This window comes from Phyllostomus discolor, chromosome 2, assembly GCF_004126475.2.
Source record: "Phyllostomus discolor isolate MPI-MPIP mPhyDis1 chromosome 2, mPhyDis1.pri.v3, whole genome shotgun sequence".
Taxonomy (NCBI): domain Eukaryota; kingdom Metazoa; phylum Chordata; class Mammalia; order Chiroptera; family Phyllostomidae; genus Phyllostomus; species Phyllostomus discolor.
In genome coordinates this window covers 13,847,877-13,873,854 of record NC_040904.2, presented here as the reverse complement: position 1 = coordinate 13,873,854, position 25,978 = coordinate 13,847,877, and the positions used below count along the sequence as shown (strand labels likewise).

General features: G+C 40.5%; 1 protein-coding gene across 1 annotated transcript in view; it reads left to right on the top strand.

Moving 5' to 3' along the window:
• JAM2 (junctional adhesion molecule 2) overlaps nt 1–23,564 on the top strand; it is a 54,746-nt gene extending 31,182 nt beyond the window's left edge. The window contains exons 2-10 of the mRNA XM_028504661.2: nt 909–974; nt 6,107–6,214; nt 7,803–7,955; nt 9,412–9,614; nt 12,395–12,494; nt 16,540–16,647; nt 18,617–18,632; nt 20,354–20,396; nt 22,008–23,564. Of these exons, the coding sequence (XP_028360462.1) occupies nt 909–974; nt 6,107–6,214; nt 7,803–7,955; nt 9,412–9,614; nt 12,395–12,494; nt 16,540–16,647; nt 18,617–18,632; nt 20,354–20,396; nt 22,008–22,040 (830 nt within the window). The 3' untranslated portion in view covers nt 22,041–23,564. The remainder of the gene's footprint in view (nt 1–908; nt 975–6,106; nt 6,215–7,802; nt 7,956–9,411; nt 9,615–12,394; nt 12,495–16,539; nt 16,648–18,616; nt 18,633–20,353; nt 20,397–22,007) is intronic.
• The last annotated feature ends 2,414 nt before the right edge of the window (nt 23,565–25,978 follow it).

Below are 25,978 nucleotides of genomic sequence, written 5' to 3'. Positions count from 1 at the left end.
TCCCTAGTAGCATTTGTATTTCAGAGACGTATACTTATAGGAAGTGATTTAAATAATTTTTAAACATGGTCATTACCCTGCACAGTAGAGTGACATCCGTAACACAAAGTGATACATATCAAAGAGTGAATTACAAGGGTTTAATTCCTGGTTCTGCTACTTGGTTGTTCAAGTCTTAGTATGTCTAATCATAAGACATATGAATGTCTAGTAACTATGTTGTATACCTGAAACAGAATATTGTATACCAACTGTCTTTGAAAAATAAACTATAAAAAATTTAAAAGAAAGTAGTACCTAGCACACCAGGTTACTTTGAATGTTGAGTTTTATAGAATAAAACATATATATATATATGTTTTATATATTAAAAAGTGCTTATATATATAAGCACTTTTCAAAATGAAAATTCTGTGTAAGATCATGGGAATGATGACATAACCATCATCATCATCATCATCACGGTGTACCTAATGACTTATTTCCTCATGATGCAGGTGTAGTCAGAGATAAGTTCCCAAAGCAATTTGTACTCTTGAACGAGGTGCTAAAAATTACTAGTTTTTATTTGGGGGACAATACCCTTTGGCCCTAGAGTCCATATTAGCTGAAAGACATGCACTTGTTAACAGTGAGACTGTGAGAGCGTGCTGTCTGCGGGGAGGGGGCCCTGATAGATGAGTGGGTGCTGCTCCGAGGGGAGACCCACAGGGCAGAATGGAAGAGACATATAAACTCTAATGGTCTGGCTGGGTTCTTCTTATTTTTGATATCTTAGACCTTAGGTGTTAAGAATTATATGAAACTGTCACCAACCTTGAGGCCCATTTTCTTTACTATCGCATCCCAAACAGTTAAAAATTATCTTTTGCACTATTTTAATTATTTTATCTGTTTTAATTTTCCAGATCATAGAGCCTATGGATTTTCTACCCCAAAAGATCATCAAGTAATCACAGCAATAGAGTATCAAGGTAGAGTGCCTTACTGATTTCCCAGGACTGTGTTGTCTGAGTGACTCGAGGGCATGTCACACGACGTTGTTTTTCTGTTTGTCGGGACCCTCACCCCACACTCATTCTTCTGCCTGAAATGCCATTTCCACCGTGCCCTTTCCGCACCTCCTGGGGGGAATCTTGGACTTACGATGAAACACCTGATGTAAAAAGAAGGCCTCTGATTACATAAATTATCTGCAACGTAGCAAATCTAATCTGTGAAACTGGGAGATGGAGATCTTGCAGAGTTTCCAGCCAGCGAGATACAGTAAATAGAGATTTACTGCAGACCTCCTGCTACTTAATGTACTTAAGATAGCATTAACATAGCCTATTTTGGGGGTGCCGTTTTGTTATTTATTGTAGCTTCAAAATATTTATTAGGGAGAGTTTGGGTTAAATGGGTATCAAGTTCTAGTTTTGCAAAATGAGAACATTCTGGAGATTGGTTGCCAACCAATGTGACTATATTTAACATCGCTGTTAAATTGTACAGTTAAAAATTGTAAAGGCATTAAATTCAAAGTATGTGTCTTTTACCACAATTTACAATATTTTTAAAGGTTCTAATAACCAAAACTTTATAAAGGCTTTTGGTGAGTTTACCTCAAATGTCGACTGCCCGCTACTTTTCTCAAGGCTCGTTTGCCTGGATCACGTAACACTAGGAACATGCAAGAACGGCTCTCTCTTGAACGCAGTGCTTCGTTAAGGCAGAAATGGTAAACACTTAAGGAACCAGTCCTGAATGTGTGATCCTTTTCTTCAGGCATGTCTCAGGTGTCTGGAGTTGGAGAGAGAGATTTCAAGGAAAGAGACAAATTTATAGAAGAGGACTGGGATGGGGAGGAATTAAACGGATTAGTATTTAAGCAGTGCTTACAGTGGTGCCCGGCACATTGTGTTCTATGTACGTGTTCAGTACAGAAAAATGTGCTATAGTGAGAGTCAGCCTGTCATTCAAAAATAACATCACTTAATAACACGTTACCTAAGTACTTAGGAGGTCCTAACATTTTACATGATTAAGCTAATGAAATACTGACTCTTATTGTGGCTTAGTTTTAATGGGAAGAGATAGGAAGGATAAACAGGGCTGGATGAGATGCCAAAGACGCGGGAACAGCCGAAAGAGTGAGCGCAGTGAGAGCAAGAGGGCGAGGGTGTTCCGGCGGGACAAAGGAAGTGTTCATTTCTCCTGCATTTTCCTTTCCTGGAGGTTCTTCCCATTAGGTCCAGTTGGATACCACGGATATTTATCCATCCCTGCCCTCTAGACCCTGTGCCGTGATATCTGAGTTATTATAGAATACCAAAGTTATATTCTGTAGTCTTACATTACTTTTTAAAAACTTATTGAGGCAAAATTCACATAACATAAAATCTCCCATGTTAAAGCGAACAATTTAGTGGCATTGAGTACATTCACAATTGTGCAACCACTTCCTCTATCCAGGTTCAAAACATTTCCATCACTCCAAACTAAAACCCTGTACCACTTAACATTACTTTTTAATGTGTGTTTTGTGTTTACAATAGAAAAATCATTCTATAATTTATCTTAATCATTAATCAAATGGGTATTTTTTTACCTTTCTGTTTTACCTCTGCTCCTTTTAATTAAGAATTACATTTTGATTCCATTTTATATGTGCCCCAATCATTCCAACTTGGTTCTTCATGAAATCATGAAATAAAAATAAATTTGTCTTCTTCCACAGTTTAGTTTTAGCATATTGTTTGCAGTAACTTCATGGTACTTGCAGCCTAAACTATTTTAGGATTTGTGGATATGTGTGGTCCATCCAGTTCATTCCGTTTTCTGTCTCTATTTCTCTGATGTCAATAGATTATGAACAAATTCCTTCTTTTCAGTACTGCTGTTCTGTATCACTTCCCACAGTGGTGCCACTTTCCATAGAATAATACTGAAACAAAGGCAGCTCAGTCAGGCTTATAAATTATATGAACAGGCTTATGTAGGGAGTGCCCAACCCTAAGAGCTATAAATAAGGGTTTAATAGCATGCTTTTCTCCACAGAGGTCATTGCAAGCAATTCCTCCCAACTACTTTGGTAGTATCAACTTTCTTCTTGCATTATATAGGATTTTGATGTTCAACTTCAGCACAGAAAGGAAAATCAGAAGTCAGCAGTACAGAATCCTAGAAAAATTAGAATTCATAGTGTAGCAATAGTTGTTGCTAATGCTTTATCAAAACAAAAAATTACCTTTTCTCAATCCAAATGAAACATTTTCGTGGAAATTAAAATGATCTTAATGGAAAAACTTGGTGCATTTTTCTCTCAATATACCTTATTTTGAGAAAATATCTGTATTATTTTCTTTGCTGTCTCAGAGGGAAATTATAGTTTAAATCTGAGTGGCTTTTAGGTAAATTTGTGATGGTGTAAAGTGTGGGTTTCTGTCACGCCAAGGCAAGCTTACAGCTACAACTAAGAGAAGTTCCTCATGTAAGAAGGTAATAGTGACCATTGATGGAGCAGGTACTATATGCAGAGTACCATGTGCACCCAAGTGTGTGTGTGTGTGTGTGTGTGTGTGTGTGTTCTCATTTAATCCTTCCAACAACCTCATGAGACGAGTACTCCTTTTTTTCATTTTACAGATGTGACTGACTGTAGGGTTCAAAAAAAAGCTTAAGTGACTTGCACAATGTCACACACTTGGTATTTGGCAGCAGGCTCACTCCTTTAAACTACTGTGGTGGCATAATAACCCTGAGGCTCAGCTGCAGAATTCTGCTGGCCTTCAGTGTCAAATTTTGGCTGAGAAAAGAAAAGAGTCCACGATCGTTAGCTTTTAAGTTTACTTGGTTTGTTGTCCTTAGATGTTGACTCCATGATTCTAGTAGATTCTAGTAGATTCACTGTGAGTAGACTCCCAGTTCCGGGGGGTGTGGTGTTAGCACCTTAGGGTCCGGACACAGGCTGGTTAGTCCCTTGCTTGGAGCACTCCCAGAGAACCACATGGTACATTCTAAATTCAAGTTCTAGGGAATTCTAGTTCGAATTCTAATAAATTTAATTCCCTCATTTAAGTCTTTGCTCAAATGTCACCCTCTAAATTAGGTGAATTCTGCCTTACTTTTTTTAATTGCACCCTTGTCCCTGGCACTTCCAAACAATCTGTACTCTGACCTACATCCATAACACTTACCACCTCCTCACATACTATATAATTTACTTTATGTCGTTTCTTGTGTCCCTGAGCCCCTGCAAACTGTAAGATCCAAAAGGGCAGAGATCTCTATGTTGCTCACTGACCTAGCTCCAGACAATGCCAGGCACACATTAAGTCCTCAGTGTATTTTAGATAAGTTGGATAGATGATCTCTCCACAGTTTACATAGTCAGTGCAAATGAGGCTGGAGTGGAGTCAGCTGCTTTTAGGAACATCAGTTACGTTTCCAAATATAATTTCTACCAAGCTCCTCCATAGAGCAATGAGGATAGAAATTAGGAAGAATTCACCAAGTGTGTGTGTGTGTATCCATTTAAATACGTGAAACAAGTGAGTATACATTTATTCCTAAGACCTAGGAGTATGGGCTAAAAATGAGTGTGGGTGTGTGTTTAATTGTTGGAAACTCCGTCTACGGGAAGGAAACCTATCTGAAACTCAAGACTCCGGAAGGTCGCCACCCACTCTCCTTAATAACAGAATAGAGCTGTATTTCCTCAGACCAGTTCCTCAGCACACATTTGTCTTTGCAGTATGATTGTAAACACGCCTCTAAAGTGATGTCTCTCTGTAATGTAAAACCTGCTTGTAAAACTTTAGGCATCTTTGTAAACAGCTCTGGATTTTTTCCCCTTGCCTTTCTTTATCCTACTTTCTATTTTTCATTACCTTTTATGCTACTTCTATACTTCTAGCTACATATGTGGAACTAAAAAACATTAGAAACTATATATAAACAAAAAGAAAAATCATAATTCTGTCTCACGGAAATCATCCCTGGGTTAATATTTTCATGCATATTTATTCAGGCTTTCTGTTCACATCTATGTTTATTTTGTAAAAAACCCAGGAGAGTATCATATTATATAATGTACCGTATCATGTAATATCCTGAATTCTTTTTTAAAATGTCATTAAATTCATTTAACATCAAAATCAAAGGTATGGAAAGAATTTTAACATAATTTATCTGGATTGAGGTAAGAGGTAAGAATCAACAATTTGTTAGAAGACAATATTGGGTTTGTATCAGCGCATTCCCAGAGAGGGCTATCATGGAAGGGATCTGAGGGAGAACGTAGCCTGTTGAGGGGACATGTGTGGGTTTCCACAGCATGGCCTGGGCTGGACTCGGTGCCTCTCTCAGGTACTAGGTGTGATGTGCTCTCTGCTTACTTCTGTCCTGGCCCGTATCACGCTGGACTGAAATTACAGGGTCTCATTTGCCTCGTTTTCTAAGCTGTATAATCCGTGAATCCTGAGACTGGAAAAAGTTAAATAAGTAATTAATCATTGCTGCCATTTTAAAGTACTGTGCACATATATTATTGTATTTGAAGATTCACAAGATTTTGAGATACTATCTTATTTTACAAGTAGTAACTGATGTTTAAGGTCTGGGGAAAGTAACAAAGTGTCACACAATTATTATGTGGAAGAGCTATAATGCTTTCAATTTATCTTTGGGTTAAGCCAGCATGGTACATGTTGAGGGAAATTATAAAGGAAGGAAGGAAAGAAGGAAGGAAATAAGGAAATGAATGAATGAATAGAAATACAAAAGGATAGCCCTCGATGGTGTGTCTCAGCAGATTGAGCACCTGCCTGTGAACCGAAGGGTCACCAGTTCAATTCCCAGTCAGGGCTCATGCCTGGGTTGTGGGCCAGGTCCCCAGTTTGGAGAGTGCAAGAGGCAACTGAGGGATGTTTCTCATACACATTGATGTTTCTCTATCTCTCTTTCTTCCTTTCTCTCCCTCTCTCTAAAAAGTAAATAAAGAAAATCTTTTTTTAAAAAAGAAAGAAATACAAAGGAATAACTTGAGGTTAAAAATGTACTGCTTAATTAAGTAAAATATAATTTGAGAGGGACACTAAGCAAGTATTTTTGTTGTCGTCCCTAGAGGCTGTTCTAACCTGTCAGTACCTAAAGAAGACCATGGATTCCAGGCTAGAGTGGAAGAAACTGGGGGAGAGTGTCTCCTTTGTCTACTATGAACAGGCTCTTAAAGGTAAGAAGCTGCAGATTCCTGGTGAGAGCAAGAGAACAAACACCAAGTGCATCCGGTATCCTTTAGTTTTGAATGAGATCAGGACGCAGCTGACTACAGAAAATGAGTTTTGGTATGAGATGAAACCAGCAGGGAGTGGCTGAGACCTAGGATACAACCCCCAAAACGGGGAACACAAAACAGAAGTCGGTGAACTCCACCAAGGCCCTGGACCCTTCGTTTCTCAGCTCAGTCCCAGAGGGTGGAAAATGAGCTTGTTCTTACGGCCCAGTAGGTTCAACTGTCAAGGGAAAGGAAGGCAAGATGGTGCCAAGTTGGGAACGGATAGTCACCGTTCAGTTCTAGTAACTGGACCACATTTCCACGTCTCCATCAGAAAGTTAGGCCATCTGTGAAACACACAGGGAGTTAAGAATTATAGGAGGGTAGATACAACTGCCTTCACCCAGTGTTTTCTTTTTTTCAATTGTTATTTGTCTTATATTTCTACTTCCTATTCTTCCTGTTGAGAATGTGATGAGCTATTGTTTAAAGTGCTGATTGTGATGGGTAAAAGCCTTGGGAGGGCAGATACGGTAAGATAGGCCAAGCACTAATTACTGTTAGCTGGGCAATGGGTACACTGAGGTTCACCTTACTATACTGTCTGATTCTGTGTATGCTTGAAATTGGCCATTGCAAATTTTTTTAAAGTTGGAAGTATAATTTAACAAGTATATTAAACATGTTATTTTTTTTAAGATTTTATTTATTTATTTTTAGAGAGGGGAGGGAGGGAGGGAGAGAGAGACAGACAGACAGACAGACAGACATCAATGTGCGGTTGCTGGGGGTTACGGCCTGCAACCCAGGAATGTACCCTGGCTGGGAATCGAACCTGGGACACTTTGGTTCCCAGCCCGCGCTCAATCCACTGAGCTACGCCAGCCAGGGCTTAAACATGTTATTTTAAAATACTGTATGTTTTTTAATTTTCAAGAATTATATAAGCGAAGAAATGTTTAAAATTTACAGTAAATTTAATATATCCCTCTGGTCCTTGTCTGTCAATATAAGGCTGCAGACTTCAAGGGGCCAGTAGCATAGCTGTCCTTACTGGAACTTTCTACGGTTGCCAGTTCTGGCACTTGAACATTATACGAAATGCTATTTTAATTCTATAAACATTACTATTAAAAACTAACCAAAGGAATGTTTTAAAGATGCCCTTACCTTTTCTTTTGTGGAGTATCATATGGGCCTCTACTCAGCACAGAAAGTTACCGTTCCAGCTAATTCAACAAGGCTACCCAGTGTCTTTCGAAGACAGGAATCTTTTCTGTAAGCATCCTGGCGAGGGTATGAGGCAGAAAGGAGGGTTGAATTCTTTAACATATGGGAATATGGGACTAAGTGTTCTTTTGTCAATACTATGTCATTCTAAAAAAGAACTTTGAAATAGCAGCACCCACATACAGTTTTTAAATTTTTAAATTGTGTTTATCACTGGGAAAATAAATGCTCTGGTGACTGAATAAAGTGATTTGAGGAAGGTAGCACATAGAAAGTTACTTGCGTTATCAGCATTGTTTTCTTCTTTTCCTAACAGGTGATTTTAAAGATCGAGCTCAGATGCTGGATTTCAACATCAGGATCAAAAATGTCACAAGAAATGATGCTGGGAAATACCGCTGTGAAGTTAGTACCCCCTCTGAGCAAGGCCCAAGGCTGGAAGAGGATACCGTCACTCTGGAAGTGTTAGGTGATGTGCTCATAACTGTGTGATTGCTGTTCCCACCCTGATCCCCATCACCCAGCCCTGGGGGCAGTGCGGCAACTTGTCTCAATTACTATGGGTAAAGGAACATGAGCTGTGCCCCTTCACAGATGTTAATGTAAACTACCAAGCAAGGGGAATGACATCTCGGCTTTTCTACACAGTCCAGGCTCTTTCTAAAACACTAGTGATGTGCTCGTATAGAAGAAATTCAGAAAGCCTTGCAGGAGAATCAGCTGGTGTATTCGCTTCCTATTGCTACATAACAAGCGATCACAACCTTAGCAGCATAAAAACCTTAGCAGCATTTCTGAGCCCACAGTTCTGGAGATCAGAAGTCCAGCATGACAAGGCCGTGGTTTTCTGCCTAGGGGTTCACCAGGCTGCATCTTCAGTTCAAAAAAAGAATGTCTAACCGCTCTTGTGCTTTGAATCTTTCATTTTCCCTTTTGTGACCAGTCAGAGAAAACCACTTTTAAAGGAGTCATGGATTAGGTCAGCTCCAATCGTAAAGACAGTAGATTTGGGACCTTAACCGCATCTCCAGAATCCCTTCAGAGTGGTACCTAGACCAGTGACAGATGGAATAAATGAGAGAAAGTGTATATATACCTGGGCTAGGGAACTTGAAGGACCCTGTTAAAAGTCTGCCTACCACTTAGAATTCTGGGTGTTCCTGGATTTAAGTTACCTAGTAAAGTCTGGTTTACTTTATAAATCCCTGGGACCAGAATAATCCCTGGAACCATCTAACTCAGGTGTTCTCGAGTTTGGCCAGTTCTAGGCACAATAGGATGTTCGTTTGAGTACTGGGCCTGAAAAATATACTCAGGTTTGACTTCTTTTGAATGTACTTGGTAATAAAACATTAAACCACTGGCAAGGAGAAAAGTAGAGATTATTCATGTAAAGAAGAACAGTTGTTATATTAGCTAATAAAATGCTTGCTGTTATCAGAGAAAAGCACTCTCAGTGAGTGACTTTACATATTAGAAGTTTCTCATGTAGGTCAAGTATTAACGGTTGGGGCAGGGATTGTAGGAGTGGAGCTATATTATTCCACTTCATGAAATTATTAGAGACCCAACGAAATACATGATATCCTCTGTCTGATATCTTCAATACATGGCTTTCTGAGATCACCACGGGTATTGACACCTGCCTGGTAGCGGGAGGGGGTGGGGGAGTGAGTGAATGGAGAATCACACAGGAGGCTTGTGTGGATCGGGCCTGGAAATGGCACAGAACTCGTGCCTGTGACCCCGTCTGGCAGCAAGGGAGCTGGCAAACGTGGTCTAGCTGCGTGCCCGTGAAGAAAGGCAATAGGCCTTTTGAACAAGTAGCTGGTCCCTGTCATAGGCACCTGATACACCTCCACCTGGCTGTTACAACCCTTGTTTAGCTTAGAGATAACCAGTACCGTCTGACTTCTGTCCCTCAGTGGCGCCAGGAGTTCCGTCCTGTGAAATTCCCAACTCTGCTCTGAGCGGAACCGTGGTGGAGCTGCGATGTCAAGACAGAGAGGCGAATCCGGCCCCTGAGTACACGTGGTTTAAGGATGGCATCCGTTTGTTAGGGAGTCCAGAGCTTGACGCCCAAAGCACCAACAGCTCGTACACAGTGAATACAAAATCTGGAACTCTGGTGAGAGCATGGCAAGCCTTGGCCTCGTAACTGTTCTGGATTTGGAGGAAAAGAATTATTGGAGCTGAAATGATACAGAATAGAAGGTTGATACCACTGCTTGTTAAGTGGAGAGAGGCGAGGGCAGCAGGAACGTGGGGGTGCATGTGCAGAGAAGTGGGGGGAAGGGCTGCTGCAGGCGGCGGGAGGATCACACGGGGGACTGGGGAGCTGCACACACGAAGCGCAGTCTGCACCGTGACTGAAGGAGAGCGGGTCTGATTCATGACCGCGGAGCAGGTAGCTCACCGGCGCAGCTGCCTTCCTGGCCTGGAAGGGCAGCGAGTGCAGCCGCATATTTACAACGTCAGGGACATGCACAGACACTCCGCGCAGGGGCAGGGCGTGCCCTTGCCCCAGTACCAGCCGTTTAGGGGTAGTGACTACTGCCCACCTATGATAGGGATGTCTCTGCCCTTAAATTCTTCCATAACTAGATCAGCAACAACGGACTCAGGGACTTACGAATCTATGACTTTAGATTTTGCCCAGATATTCTGATTGATTGAAAAGCCTTTCTAGGAATGCTGATGGAAACCTACAAATAAGCTCTTTAAAGTTAATGACATCTAAAAATAAAAGTATTTTTCTTTTTCTTTGTCTACTTTTCAGGGGAGAGATGGAAGTAAAAATAAAGATCATTAAGCTTGAAACTTTTTTTTATTCAAAGAACTATAACATAAATGAAAAAATGTCTGATTTTCAATAATGCAGAATCACTATCACAACTATTAACAAAAAAATGTTAAAGGCATGGCAATAATAATTTTGATGAATTTTACAAGGAGAGTATGTTCCCTTATATGCTTTCAATCAACAAGTGCATGATGACATTTAAAATCTAGATCTTCTGGGAAATAACAGGATAGTGATAAAGTGACTAGAAAACAAAGCACACCAGTGATGAAGCTACTCCCTGAGGAAGGCCCCACCCCACCCTCTGGGCGTCAGCAGGCTGGGTCAGCAGGTCCCAGTGACTCCACACTGAGAAAGTGGGCAGAAAACCTGCCGTCACACTTTGCTATATTTACTTTTCAAATTTATTTTTTCTCAGAGCAGGTGATAAAAGCCCCAAAGCAAGTCTGAGATGACATAGATTCACTTTCCTCAGTTAGCCTGACGGCTTGAAGTGTCTTGTGGTGTCAAGGGTAAAACTGGGTTGATTTCTGAGAAATGAGCCACCAAGGCACCAGTCGGGGGAGGATGGTGACTTCCTTTTGATTACCAATTATAATGTGCTGGGAGATCCTTGTTTTTATGTCACTGATTGTTGATGCATAACCTTAACCTTGAGCCCATGGTGAATATTTTAAAAGTATTCTGGCTTGCGGGGTGGGGTCAGAGAGGGTTCCATAGAGTTAAAATTAACTAGGGAAAGCTTTCATCTCAGTATGCTGAAGTATACAGAAAGAAGAAGTAGGTGGGTAGTGGGTAAGGAAAAGTGAGAGAGGAAAGGAGCACGTAAAGAAAAACCTCGGCTATTTTTAGGAACATACTGTTGCATGAAGATCAAAGTCAATGAGGGTGGCCCTTAGAGGTTGTGGCTCTTGTGGGTGCCATCAGCAGGGACCGCTGTGGTTGTGAGGGTGTGGCACGAGCGAGCACACTGGAAGAAAGATCAGCCCCTGTGACCCTCTGCACTGGTCCTGGCAGAGTCCTCTACCAAGTGCAAGACCCACTGCATTCATCCCCTCCTTCTCTCCTCCCTCCCTCCCCTCCTCCTCTCCCTCCCTCCTTCCTTCCTTCTTTCCTTCCTTCCTCCCTTCCTCCTCCCTTCTCTCCTTCCCTCCCTCCCTCCTCTCTCCTCTCTTCCTTCCTTCTTTCCTCCCTTACTCCCTTCTCCCCTTCCTTCCTTCCTCCCTTCTTCCTTTCCTTCCTTCCTCCCTCCTTCTTTCCTTCTCTCCCTCCCTTCTTTCCTCCCTTCCTCCCTCTCTTCCTGCTTCCTACATTCTCTCCTTCCTTCCTATCTTCCTTTTAATCTGTTGGACTGCCTTCCTGCCTTCCTTTCCATCTTCTTTTCTGTCCTTTCCTATATTTCCACCTCCCGCCCTCCCTGTCTCCTTCCTTCCTTCCTTCCTTCATGAAATCCCCCAGGGAAATAAAACTAATATCAAATACAAAACCTATTATATCGAAGTCTTATCTTTAGCAGGGAGTGGAAGGAGCAAGGGCTGGACTTTATGTCTTCAGGATTTTCAAAAATCCTACAACCGACAGAATTCATAATCCTGTGAACCACATCAACTATGATTTTCCTAGGCTCCACGTTATTGCTGGTGATAACTAGGGCTTTAGAGGAAGTGTTAATATTTGCTGCTGCACTAACGTCACTTGTGACTTTGGAAAGTGTATCAGCCCTTTGAGGCCAAGAAGTCCTTCACTTACAAATGGTATTTCCTTGGAGAATTAGAAATACCTAGAATACTAAATACTACAAGGTGCTATAACTTTAAAAAATGCCCACTGCTTTTGTAACTGAACTATTTTTCACAGTGTCACACGCAAAAAAAAAGATACTTCTCCATAAGTCTTTCTCTATCAAACAGGAGACCTAGCTATTTACTCTTTGAAGGTATGGAAGATTTTTGAATTCATAGCAAAAAAAATACGAAGGCTTAAGTCATTGAAAAAGGAAGACCAACTTAACACAAAAATTCACAGGACATGGTTATTTTAGGAGTCTTCTTACAGTTGTATTGCTAAAAAAAATACATCCATTTTTTTCTTCCACAAAATCCCAGCAATTCAATACTGTTTCAAAACTGGACAGCGGCGAATATTCCTGCGAAGCCCGTAATTCCGTCGGATCTCGCAGGTGCCCTGGGAAGCGAATGCAAGTAGGTAAGGCGAACTGTTGGGAGGAACAAAGGGCTTGCAGTTAAGTGCAAGTTGTCGGGCGGAAGCTGGGGTGGGAAAGGGCGGAGTGATGGGAGCATAAATGGGAGGGAATGTTTAAAACTAGCTAGATACAATGTGTTGCAAGCAGCAAAGACGTTTTTTATCCATGTCCCAAACAAGCCAAGAATTTTTAGCATTACACTTTACACATTTTTTTTTAATTTTTAATTTTTTAAAAGATTTTATTTATTTACTTTTAGAGAGGACTGGAGGAAGAGGGGAACATCAATGTGTGGTTGCCTCTTGCGCCCCCTAATGGGGACCTGGCCTGCAACCCATGCATGTGCCCCGGCTGAACTGGTGACCCTTTGGTTCACAGGCCCATGCTCCATCCACTGAGCCACACCAGCCAGGGCACTTTACAAATTTTTGAATCTTTCAAATAATTGTTTTGACACTATTCTCATCAGAGCAATCCTTTTTCAGATAAAAGCTGAGCCCTGTAAATTACTCAAGTTCAAGGACTCTGTATGGGGGTTCAAATTCCAGCTCTGCCATGTACTAGCTGCATACTTTTGGGCAAATTATTTAACCTCTGTGCCTCAGTCTCCCCAAAATGGAAGTAGTAATATATCATCCTCACAGAGCTGTTATGAAGAGGAAATAATAGTTGAAAGTGTTAGAGTAGCACCAGCATATTATGAGCACTCTGTAAGTGACACTTGAACTTGTTATCAGGTTGTTGATAATTTTGTTGGTCTTCTGAAATACTATGCTTAACAATTATTGCAAAGTAGCTTCTCAAAAAGGCATGTTGAATATAAACTACGGATCTAAGTCACTGTAAAGTGAACTGCCATATATCACAGTATGCAAAATAAGTTGCTTAGAACCCAATAAAATAAGTGCTTGAGAATCTTTTCAGATTATGTTTCAGAACGATCATATTATTTTTTCATTTTATTTTTTAATAACTTGGTTTAATTCTTCCTTTGGTGAAAGCCATGTGTTTTGAAAATGGCTGTGTAACAGAGAAGGGAGAGCTGAGGTGGTACCCAAGAGGTGAAAGGTCACTTGGGAGGGCTGTACCCTGAAGCGCAAGACTAAGGGTTCCCCTTTGGTTCGGGGTTTGGTGGAGTCAGAAATTCACTTTTCCACTGTGCTTACAGGTATGCAGGTATGTGTGCAGTAATGTGTATTGTCTACGTGCAGTTACACTCAGCATTAGTTTCTGAAGAAAATAATACTCTTATTAGACTTCAGGATATCCTAAAGTATGACATATTCAGTAGTAAGTTTGAATTTCAGGTGGTTTTTAGATTCGGGGATATATATTACCACCACATTCATCCAGGTGTTGACGTTGATGGTCCAACATAAGCATTTGCTTAAATTACTGGAAACGCTCTCTCAGTGCTGCTTTGGAATTATCATCACGAAAAACCATTAGAACACGTTATAAAAATGAGCACAGACCAGTGTTGCCCTAACTTCAGTCACACGCTGTCCTCACGGTTTGTACTGTCACCTTGTACCACGTATAGGATTACTATTTATGTTTTCTTTAAGTGGCCATGTTTAATGTTAATGCCTAATTTAGCTGCATCTTATGAAGTAATTCTGTGATGTTATGGTTTTGACATTCTAGTTCAGTTTCCTAGCATGCAGTAAGTTAAAATTGAATAGTTTGTGTTTTGCTAGTCATACCACTCTAATTTGATCGTGATTTCCACATATCTACTCTTTCTGATGTAAGTTAGTTTAAAGGTTAGAAGTAGTTCGTTTAATGCTCACCCATTGCTCCTAAGTATTTTACGCCGTTCGTTTGGAATTAATATAATTTGATTAAATTATAATCAAATAATTTGATTAATTAATATAATTTGAAATGCACACGAACGCATGAAATTGCATGTTCAGTTTTCTTTTTGAATTATCATTAATAACTTGTAACCAAAAGCAGAATCCGTTAACTGTTCTTAAGTTCTTTTTGAAGTAGAGAAAGAAAGTGAATCGTGAATTTGCTGATGATCTCTGGAAGATCACACCACACAGCATTCTGGCAGTTGGGTTCCTTTCCTGTTATTTAGAGTGAGGGTGCCTTACTTTTACAGTGGCTTGTTTTTCTAACAAAGAACACAAAATGTTTTCATATGTGGTTTATGTTTTCTCTTTAGTGAAGTATAAGATGGTTATATGACTTGCTCAGTATCTCACAGTAAATGGGAAATTGGCTGAAAACAACTTATCTCTAACATATGAGCCTTATTGCTTCTGTTTCATTAAAGAAAAGAAAATAAAATTTATACCCTGACTTAGCACTGATAGGATAAGACAGTTTTTTGTTTTTTTGTCAGGATTTGCCTTTTGCTTGAATCCTTCATAGATGTCAAGATCATTGGCAAACTATAGGACTTTTTTTTTTGGTCATATAATAGCCCCTAGGTTGAATCCTTCCAAACTCACTGGCCACTACAAAGGATATAGTAGACACAGTTTGGTTCTCAGGAGTATCATTTAGTTATTAATTTAATTTGCTTTACATTATATTAGTGAATTTTCCCTCTTTTCTGTTATTTTTCCAAGTAAATCAATAGCTACAGTTCAGTGACCTTCCAATACTCAAGTAAATATGAATTGAGTTTATACCAAGCAATAATTAATGTTTTCTACTCTGGTCAAATTACTCAATCTTTCAGAAGATTTGTCATGTTTCCTTAAAAAAGTCCGTTGATATTTCAGTAGTATCTGGGAAAATTAATAACACTTGGGATGAGGAAAAAACTTGGAAACAGGATGCTTTTATGAAAAGCAGGCTCACTTATATAATATATTTTTAAAAATCTTTCCCAAAATAAGCACCGCTTTAAAATATCTAAAATTACTATTCAGAAAAGTCATCCCTAATATTTTCTAATATTACCAAACAATGTGGTAATATCCTAATTAATACTTGCTTTTGCATGAGACTCCTTTGAGGAATCGCTCCTTTACAAATCACAGATAACTCACATGCTAATCAGAACATAGGAAGTATCTAAATGACAGGAGAGGGTGGCGCATGACATCCTCATGGACAAGATGGAGAAATATGGTCCAAATTAAATGCTGCATGGATTCACACATAGCTGGAGGCCGTACCCAGAGTGTGGTAGTAAATCGTGTTATTGAAGCATATAACATATATCTAATAATTTGTTGCATAGTTCTTTCTCTCATGTTCATCATTTTATTAGAAACTTGAGAGTACTTTTGATGCAGTTCAAAACTGGAAAAATATTAACTTTGGGGTGTTAATAATCTAATTCTTGGGCAAGAGAATCAGTATCCGGAAAAAATAAAAACAAACCTCACAAGTTGGTAATCTGGTAATGATTTCAAACTTGGGTCCAAAAAATCCAGTTGTATTAGGTTAGAGGAGAGATTATTTAATAGCAACAGGAAGAAGTTTTGAGGGAATTGAATTCATTTTAAATTGACTGGAATGACAGTTTAATGGCCTATATGTAATGGCGTATACATACATACACATGTCCACTCAAGCCCATATAAATCCAAGTGTGTTTCTGACATTAAATTTTATAGAAAACAGCGTCATGGGCTGTCTTCAGGGCTGGGTAAATTTTCCATAATTGGTGAAATTGACACAGATGATGACGTAGAAGAATTTTAAGTAAAAGTTGGGGTTGGGGGAGGGTGGTAGTAGAATACTTGAGCTCCCTGAACTTCAAAAATTGCTTCCAATCTGGTATTTAATCTTATAAATGATTGCATGTCCAAATGAATGCAAGAGAATACCACACATGTTATTTCTGGACCATAGAACTTTTTAAAATTGAAAAGTCTTGCCAAACATAGTTTTTATATTTTCATTCAATTTTGAATCACGTCCTAGAAGTGTGTTGGCTGAACAGACTTTGGAAGCATGCAATTACCCACACTTATGGTATAGCTGCAAACAGGAGTTTTTTCGAGCTTTTCCAGTTGAATGTCTCCATCTGCCCGTCTCTTTGACATCAATTCATGCGTGGCTTATTTTGCATTCCAGATGATCTCAACATAAGTGGCATCATAGCAGCTGTAGTAATTGTGGCCTTGGTGATTTCTGTTTGTGGCCTTGGCGTGTGCTACGCTCAGAGGAAAGGCTACTTTTCAAGTAAGTGAATCTCACCTTCTGCTAGACAAATTCCTGTGAATATGGAGGTTTTTTGTCTTTGGGGTTTTTTTTAAAGATTTTATTTATTTATTTTTAGAGAGGGAAGGAGGGAGATAGAGAGAGAGAAACATCCATGTGCGGTTTCTGGGGGCCGTGGCCTGCAACCCAGGCATGTGCCCTGGCTGGGAATCGAACCTGTGACACTTTGGTTTGCAGCCTGCGCTCAATCCACTGAGCTACGCCAGCCAGGGCTATGTGTTGTTTTTGTTGTTGTTTTTAATGAGACACAGTTTCTCTTAAGAAGCTCTAGCAAACTTGGGAGAATGTTGTTTCATTGCTTTTTCTGTAGTAGAAATACCCAAGATGACAGGCAGGTGAGTCATGAAGCACCTTGGCAGATGGAGGGAGGACAGGCAGAGCTGCCTTGGTCCAGTATTCCAGGAGACACCACGGAACGGCAGAGCCCAGTGATACCCGGGGTACCAAGAGACAGTCAGCGTAGAAGGATGTTTATAGTACATTTACATGTGTTGAAGATCCTTTTAAGTTAGGAATTGTGTACCTGAAGTGGTAAATGGATTTCTACTTATATGATGAGAAATTGCTTTGAAATAAATCTGTGAACTGTTTTATCAGTTGAGAATAGTGGAATGTTGAACGTCAAATTTAGCACATCTGAAAAGAATCGTTCGGTAAAAGCTAGAAACCTGTTGAGTTGGAGAACTATAAACAAAGTTTAAGTTTATAGTTCTTCACGTTTAGCCCTCTTGCAATTCTAACTCCCCATTTGGTAATAGGATGTAAAAGTGTGAGATTGAAAAATCATCTTTTTTTATTCCCTTAATGCAGTTCCTTTCTCCTTGGTCTTTAAAATTATCTGAGAGCTCAAAAACTGTAGAACTCCATGAAGTCCATTGGGATTAGTGTATAAGGTAGAATTTTGAATGGAATAATACATGTTAATACAGCATAAATCAGTTTTAGATTTGCTGTTTCACAGTGAACATTAATTTGGGAGTTTAGGTTAAAAAAAAACATTTTATACCAAAATAAAACAAATTTAAACAGAGTTTCTAATAATGCCTATAAGTAGATATTAGCAAGAAATGTTTCCATGAACATGGTTTCAGTGATATCCTTCATAATTAAGAATTATTCTGTGAATGAATAATACTTGTTCATTTATTTGCATGGTTCTACAATCTAGTCCAGTGTAACTTTATGAATGGAGTTGGCTGAGTCCCTCTGCTGGTCACCAGTGAAAATACAGATGACAGATTGCTCAAAATTCTTATCATCTTTATCTCTACTTGCAAAGAATATATATATGTATTTTTAAAAGATTTGGTAAACAATTTTTTTCTTAAAACACTGAATTAAAGACGTGATATGGGTATTAGTAGTTCATTAGCTAAGAATGTCACTTCCATTTTCATCTAACAGAAAATCTAAGGGAATCATTTTCTAGAACTTGCATTCTGGACAGGGGTTGGCAAACTACAACCTGTGGACCAAATCTGGCCTGCCACCCGTGCTTTTATGGCCCGTGAGATAAGAATGGTTTTCACAGATGAACATTTGCAATCTATTTGATAATAAGAGCACTAACTTTGAACCCCAATTAAGAGAAATATTATCTGTCCCGCAAAGAACTGTTTTTCTGTTTAGCCAACACAAGACTTTATTATTGTAGTTAAAATTTTATTGGTAAAAATTTTGGAACTTTATTTTCTCTTGTTATAAAATTACCTACAAAATATCCTTAATTTCACCTCTTGGCCCACAAAGCCTAAAATTTTGCCATGTGGCCCTTTACAGAAAAAGTTTACCGACCCTTGAGTTAGAAGGTACAGATGTTGGCAAGTGAGAAGACTGAGAAAAAGAAATTAAGCTTAAACTCATTTGTATATGAATCTGTATCATGCCATATGAACCCTTGTACTAATGATATATACTTATTCTTTTGTAGAAGAAACCTCCTTCCAGTAAGTATACTTTTTTAAAATGCATGCTTTTCTCCCATATCAACTAATTTTCTGTTAATCATCTGTTTAAAGTCAAAAGTGGGAAGATGAGTTATTTGTGAAGGTTTTCAATCCTATGGGAAGTAACTGTGACTCAAGTTCATCAAGAAATACACCCCACTTCAGGCCTCCTGCCTACTTGTGATGTTTAATTATCTACAGAAGAAATGCATTTATTAATTTGACCTCGTAGGCATTTCCGTAGAACTGCTTTAAAGAATGTATTTGCTGTAATTTGCTAAACTGAAATCTTCCAAGTAAAATTTGACTCAACAGTCATGTTCACATTTAATTAAGCACCGATTCTGTGCCCAACAACGGTCCCCCGGACTAGTGATCCAGCTGTAACCGAAACAGGTCAAAAGCCTCTCTGCTCTGTGGAGCTTACATTCTAGGAGAGAAAGGCAGAAAGGAAACAATTGCGTCGGATTTTAATAAGAATTCTGGAGAAAAGCAAAGCAGACAAGAGAAGAGAGAATCACGGGGTAAGAGTGGAGATTGTCCTTGTACGTGGTCATGGTTAGGGAACGCCTCACTGAGGTGGTGACGTTTGAAAAAGACCTGAAGGAGCCGAGGGAGTTAGTCATGCAGACATCCCAGGGAAGAGTGTTCAGGGTGAGTGGAGAGAACAAATGGCAAGATCTCGAGGCCAGGGATGCCTGGAATATCAGGAACATCAGGGGGACCAGTGTCACTGGAGCAGAGTGAGGACAACAGAATAGGAGATGCCTATGCAAAAGTAGCGGGGGCCAGATTATATGGAGCCCTTTCTAGACAGTTGTGAGGAGTTTGGCTTTGGTTCTGGATGGGCAGAGGAATGGCATCGCCTTAATTCTAAAATCTCACAGTGGCTGCTCTATTGAGAATAAACTACAAGGTGATCAAGGGTGGGGAGGCAGGGAGACCACTTAAGAGATGATTCAGCAATCTAGACAAAACAGCGGCGGGGTCCAAAGCAGTGGTGTTGGAGATGTTGCAAAGTGATAGGATTCTGGAACCATTTTGAGGGCTGGGAGGGAGGGAGGTACCTGTCCTGGGCTTTGCTCTTGGCTGACAGGTGGCCTTCTCCCTGTGTCTGCACATCTTCTGTCTGTGTGCGTCTGAATTTCCTCTTCTCGTGAGGACACCAGTCATATTGGGTTAGGGCCACCCTGGTCCCCTCATCTTAATCTAATACCTCTTTAAAGACCCTGTCTTCAAATATGATCATGTGACGAGGTGCTGGGGGTTGGGTCCTTAACATGTGATATCAGGGGGGTGAGGGGGACACAGTTCAGCTAAAAAGCATAGTCACCACATAAATATTTCTTTCCATGGAAAAAAGTGAAATTTGAGACTATAATCTCAAGCTTTCAAAATGCTAAATGTTACTAAATCGATACATTACAAGTTAGTAAGTCTCTGTTTTGCTCATTCCACAAAAACCCGTAGTATATTAGCCCTAGGTCACAACTAGGTACAGGGCTTCCCCCACACACTGATAGCATGGCTTTTTCCGTGAATATTGTCTGTAAATGTAAGACATTCAGTTGGGATTTCTGGCTTTTTATTGCACCTGGCTGTGATAAAGGTTCATCTTCCTGTTGAGAAAATGTACCAAGGTAACATTAAGTGACAGGGTGTGTGTTTTAGAACTGCAAGTGATCAGGTAATAAATGTTGTTTCTTTTATTCCACAAACAGGAAGAGCAGTTCTGCAGCCAAAGCCACCACAATGAGTGAAAATGTGAGTATTTTTAAGGCATATTTATAGAATGGATTTGTTTAGGGAATAGGGCAAGGACCTGAAGTCACTATGTGGAAGGGATGGATTTTCACTTCTAACATACCTTGTACTAGTGTCTGCCACTGGGCTTTAGAAGGAGCTGGATACATGTCAGCTTCCCTCCCTGTCTGCGGAGGCATGACAAAGTTGCCGGCACCTGCACAGCAAGGAGGCTTTACCACACCATCATTTTTTCTTGCGGCATTTCCCAGTATTGGTCAGTCTCTTGGTATCATTAGGGCTGAGATGATCGGCTCTATTGTACAGGCGAGGAACTTGAGACACTGGTTGTCACAGGATTCCAGTGGCAAAGCTGAGAACCAGGCATCTCGATTTTGTCAGCTTGACCAAGCAACTCACTTGGTCAGGTGGTCCGCGGATCTGTGGTCCCAGGACGCTCCTTTGGTTAGTTAGAGCACTCAGAAATTTAAAGAATGTAGAATATCCTCTGCTGTTGCTGGAAGAAGCATCTCAGAAATCCTTGAAATGATGCAATTCTCTAACTGAGATGGCTAAGGGAACATCATTGAGATATTTGGGCCTAGTGTACTTCTGCATTCGTACATACAGCGAAGCAGAAAACACATCGATCAGATATTGTAGCTCTTTGGATAGAAATTCGGCTTTCTAGATTATTTTTCAGAAAGACAGTAGGGGGAGGGAGGTTTCCAATGTTTTCAGAAGCCTGAACCCTTTCTCAAGAAATGGAGCACTGGTTCTCTGAATTCCTTAGTACTGCCTTAGATTTTCTCTCATTAGAGCGTGGCCTGGGGCACAATCAGCAGTGATTTAAACACGTTTAAGTCATTCTGATGGACACTAATGTTGAACACCCACAAACTGTTCTGTAGAGTTTTTTAAATCAAAAATGTTTCAGATTGTCCACTCCAGAATTGTCAGTCACAGAAGTCATTTTACTGTGTAGTTCACTATACCAAAAGCATATCATTCTTTAATTGGCCAACAAGCAATATGTAACACTCCATATTTGTTCCTACCATTTGTGGAAAACATTCTTTGAGTGTGGAGTAAAATACTCTCATTTCACCAAGCAGTAAGCAACACCTTGGGGCTGAGTTGGAAGAACAAATGCCTTTTACTTTTTCTTTGTCTCCCTCTCAGTTGCCCTCATCCAATTGTAGTTTTGCCCTGGAACAGGGTTTCTCAACCTTGGCACTGTCGACATTTTCTTATGATGCTCATGTAATGAAGCCTTAATGATCCCACACAGTTCTGTGCTTCGGGAGGGCTGTCCCGTGCACTGGAGGATGCTTAGCCACACCCCTGCCCCCCATCCACTAGATGCTCTAGGATGCACCTAGCACACACGGAAGTGCTCCTGCTTTAATTCCCACTCCCAATTCTTTACTCTTTAGGCACATTTGAAAAGACCACGTCTCCTAGTATTTAATTATTTAGTTCCCCATAAGATATATGTAATTCAATATATGCTGGTTTGTACCTATAAGATTCTTATAGTGGATGTAGCTTAATACTCATAGGGCTTGTATATTCCTTTAAACATAAGTTAATACAGTATATTTAAACTTGGTTTTTTCTTTCTTTTCATAGGATTTCAAGCACTCAAAATCCTTTATAATTTAAAAGAATTCCCCTTTGAGAAACACCAGTACCACAGTTGTTACACAAGTTATTTAAAGATTATAAAACTCTGCTTTGTCTTACATTTGCAAAGAGGTACATAAGGAGATGAAGTTGGTATTTCATTAAAAGTTTTGTAAACACTAAATCACTTGAAATTGTTATTTTAAACAAATAGTTCGGGGCTTCCGGTCAAGATGGCGGAGTGAGTAAATGCTGTACTTGCCTCCTCCCACGACCACAGCAAAACTACAACTAAAGTAAAGAACCACCACCACTGAAAACCACCTGAAGTCTAGCTGAAGAGAAGTCCTGTAAGTAAGGATATGCAGAAACCACTGCAGACTGGAGGAGGGGCAGAGATGCAGGACGGGCTGGTCCCACACCCATATGTGGCAGTTAAAAATCAGGAGGGGTGTCTCATCTACAGAGGTCCCCGCTGAGGAGCAAGGGGCACAGCCCCACACCAGGCATCGAGCCCAAGGTTCCAGTGCCGGGAAGAGAAGCCCCCATAACTCCTGGCTGTGAAAACCAGCAGGGATTGTGGCTCAGTGCAACAAAGAGCTTCTAGAGTCCCAGGCATTCCTCGTAAAAGCCCACACATGGACTTCCTAGGACTCATTCACTCTGAGCTCCAGTGAGTGCTGGGTCAGCAGCACTGAAGGACGTACGGAAACTGAGTAGTCTGGCATCAGGGCAAAAGCTGGAGGGGCAGCTTTCTCCCAGACAAAGGCGTGGGCAGCGCCATTGTTCCTTTGCTTAGCCCGCCCCACCACAGAGCTGGCAGGTGTATCTGAGTCTCCGCTCACCTTGCCCTGGTGAGTCTGAGACCAGGCCACCCGACTTCCGGGCCTGACCAAGCCGCTTCCAGTGGCTTTTCCATACAAATAGCCTGTCTTGGCTCATGGTGCAAACTTTCCTAAAATCTCTCAAAGGTTCATAAACTCCAGACATGTTGGTCTTGGCATGCCCTGTGCCTCTTGCTAAGCAACCCCAAGCCCAACACTAGTGACAGCCAGCCTCAGCATGCAGCTTAGCCTCTCCCAGGCATCTCCAAGCCCAGCAAAGTGGCAGTCATCTACAGATCATCTTGTGGCTCACACCAAGTGGCCCTGAACCAGCACACCCAGTGGCCAGCTTCCAACCACGCCAGACCACCACCCAACCACCTTCACAAACGAGGCAGTGAATGGACAGACTTGGCAGACACCAGATCCCTGCCAAAGCAGATCTGCTGCATACAATCAGCCTGTGCACAACAGCTGCTCCACTGTAGTCATGGTCGGTCAGTCCTCACAGCCAATCAGTCCCTCCCATTGACATGCCAACAGCAATCCCTCAACTACAATAGGAGAGCACATAAATTCCACACAAGGAACATACCTGGAGCACCCAGCTCAGGTGACTAGGGAGATTGCACCACTGGTCCCTACAGGAGACCTATTACCTAAGGCCACTCTATCAAGACTGGGAGACATTGCAGCTCTGCCTAATACGTAGAAACAAACACATGGAGGCTGCCAAAATGAAGCGATGGAGAGAATCAAATGCCAAATGAAAGTGCAGAACAAAACTCCAGAAAAAGAAGTAAACAAAACGAAGACAAGCAATCTACCAGATGCAGGGTTCAAAACACTGGTTATAGCCCTGGCTGGTGTAGCTCAGTGGATGGAGCTCGGGCTGGGAACCAAAGTGTCCCAGGTTCGATTCCCAGCCAGGGTACATGCCAGGGTTGCAGGCCATAACCCCCAACAACCACACATTGATGTTTCTCTCTCTCTCTCTCTATCTCCCTCCCTTCCCTCTCTAAAAATAAATAAATAAAATTTAAAAAAAAAAACACTGGTTATAAGAATGCCCAGTAATCTCAGTGAGAACTTCAGTGAAAAGATAAGAAACATAAAATGGTGAGAGAAAACAGAAAGAGCCAGTCAGAAATGAAGACTACAATAACCAAAATGAATACATTAGCAGGAATCAAAAATAAATTAGATGAAGCAGAAGACTGAATCAGCGATTTGGAAGATAAGGAACCAGAAAATGCCCTATCATAACAGCAAAAAGAAAAAAGAATCCAAAAAAATGACGCTAGTTTAAGGGAGCTCTGGGACAACATCGAGTGCACTAACATTCGCATCATAGGGGTACTGGAAGAAGAGAGAGAGCAAGAAATTGAAACCTATTTGAAAAAATAATAACAAAAGACTTCCCCAAGCTGGTGAAGAAAATAAACATAGAAGCCAAGGAAGTGCAGAGAGTCTCAAACAAGATAAACCAAAGAGGACCCCACCAAGACACATCACAATTAAAAAGGCAAAGGTAAAGACAGAGAGAATCTAAAAAGCTGCAAGAGAAAAGCAGTTAGTTGTCTACAAGGGACTGTCAGCTGATCTGTCAACAGAAACTCTGAGGGTCAGAAGGGACTGGCATGGAATACTCTAAGTGGTGAAAAGCAAGGAACTACAGCTAAGATTACTCTACCCAGCAAAGCTATTATTTAGAATGGAAGGACAGATAGAGCTTCCCAGGCAAGAAAAAGTTAACGGTTAACAGTTAAAAGTTAAAAGTTATCACCACCAAACCAGTATTACAGAAGTGTTAGAGGGACTAGGAGAAGGAGGAGGAGAAGGCGGAGGAGGAAGAGAAGGAGGAGGGGGAAGAGAAGGAGGAGGAGGAGGAGAGGAAGAAGAGGAAAGAAGAAGAAGAGGAAGGAGGAGAAGAAAAAAATAAAAATACGAATAATAAAATGGTAACAACTATCAACAATTACTTTAAATATAAATGGATTAAATATTCCAATCCGAAGACATAGGGTGGCTGAATGAAAAAGAAAACAAGCCCCTTACATATGCTATCTACAAATTTCTCACTTTAGATCAAAAGATACACACAGACTGAAAGTGAAGGGATGGAAAAAGACATTTCATGAAAACAGAAACAACAACAACAACAACGACAAAGCTTGTGTATACCAGACAAAATAGACTTTGAAGCAGAGGCTATGTATAACAAGAGACAACCCAGCAATTCCACTTCTGGGTATTTATCCGAAGACACCACTAATTTGCAAAGATGTGTGTCCGTATGTTCACTGCAGCATTAATCGCAATAGCCAAGATGTGGGAGCAACCTAAGTGCTCATCAATAGATGAATGGATAAAGAACTGGTGCATGTATACAACGAAATATGACTCAGGCGTAAAAAAGAATGAAATCTTGGCCATCTGCCACAACACGGATGGACCCAGAGGGTACTGTGCTGAGTGAAATAACTCAGAGAATGACAAATACTGTATGAGTTTACTTATATGTGGAATCTTAAAAAAACAAAATATAACAAAACAGAAACAAACGGATAGATGTAGATACGGAGAACATTTTGCTGGTTGCCAGATAGGAGGGGGGTTGGAGGGATGGGTAAAAAGGGGAAGGGATTGAAATTCGTAGTTACAAAATAGCCATGGGGATGTAAAGTACAACATAGGGAGTATAGTTACTAATATTGTGATCATACATAAGTTATATAAATGTTTAATCCTTATGCTGCACACCTGAAACTAATATATTGTATATCAACTTGAATTGAAAAAATAAAAAAACTATTTAAAAGAAAAAAAAAACAAATAGTTCTGTCACTCCCTAAAATACAGTCTGGCTTCTTCTGTCTGGACTGAGTTAAAAAAATCAAAATACGTTTTAATATTCTGGGGTTTGTTAAATGTTAACTGTCTCAACTTCTAGAGGAAGTTACTGAAGTCTATCATATACTGTTTGTGAAATTAATCCAGAGCATGCAAATACAACCTGCACGCGCCCTCTCTGCAAGAGTCTGACTCGGACGGTTCAGAAATACTCTGACAGATGCAGAAGGAAACTCTGGTCTCATTTCCACTGGAATCCTCTTTTCTCCCCTAATACAATCCTTATTCTGCTGCTCGTTT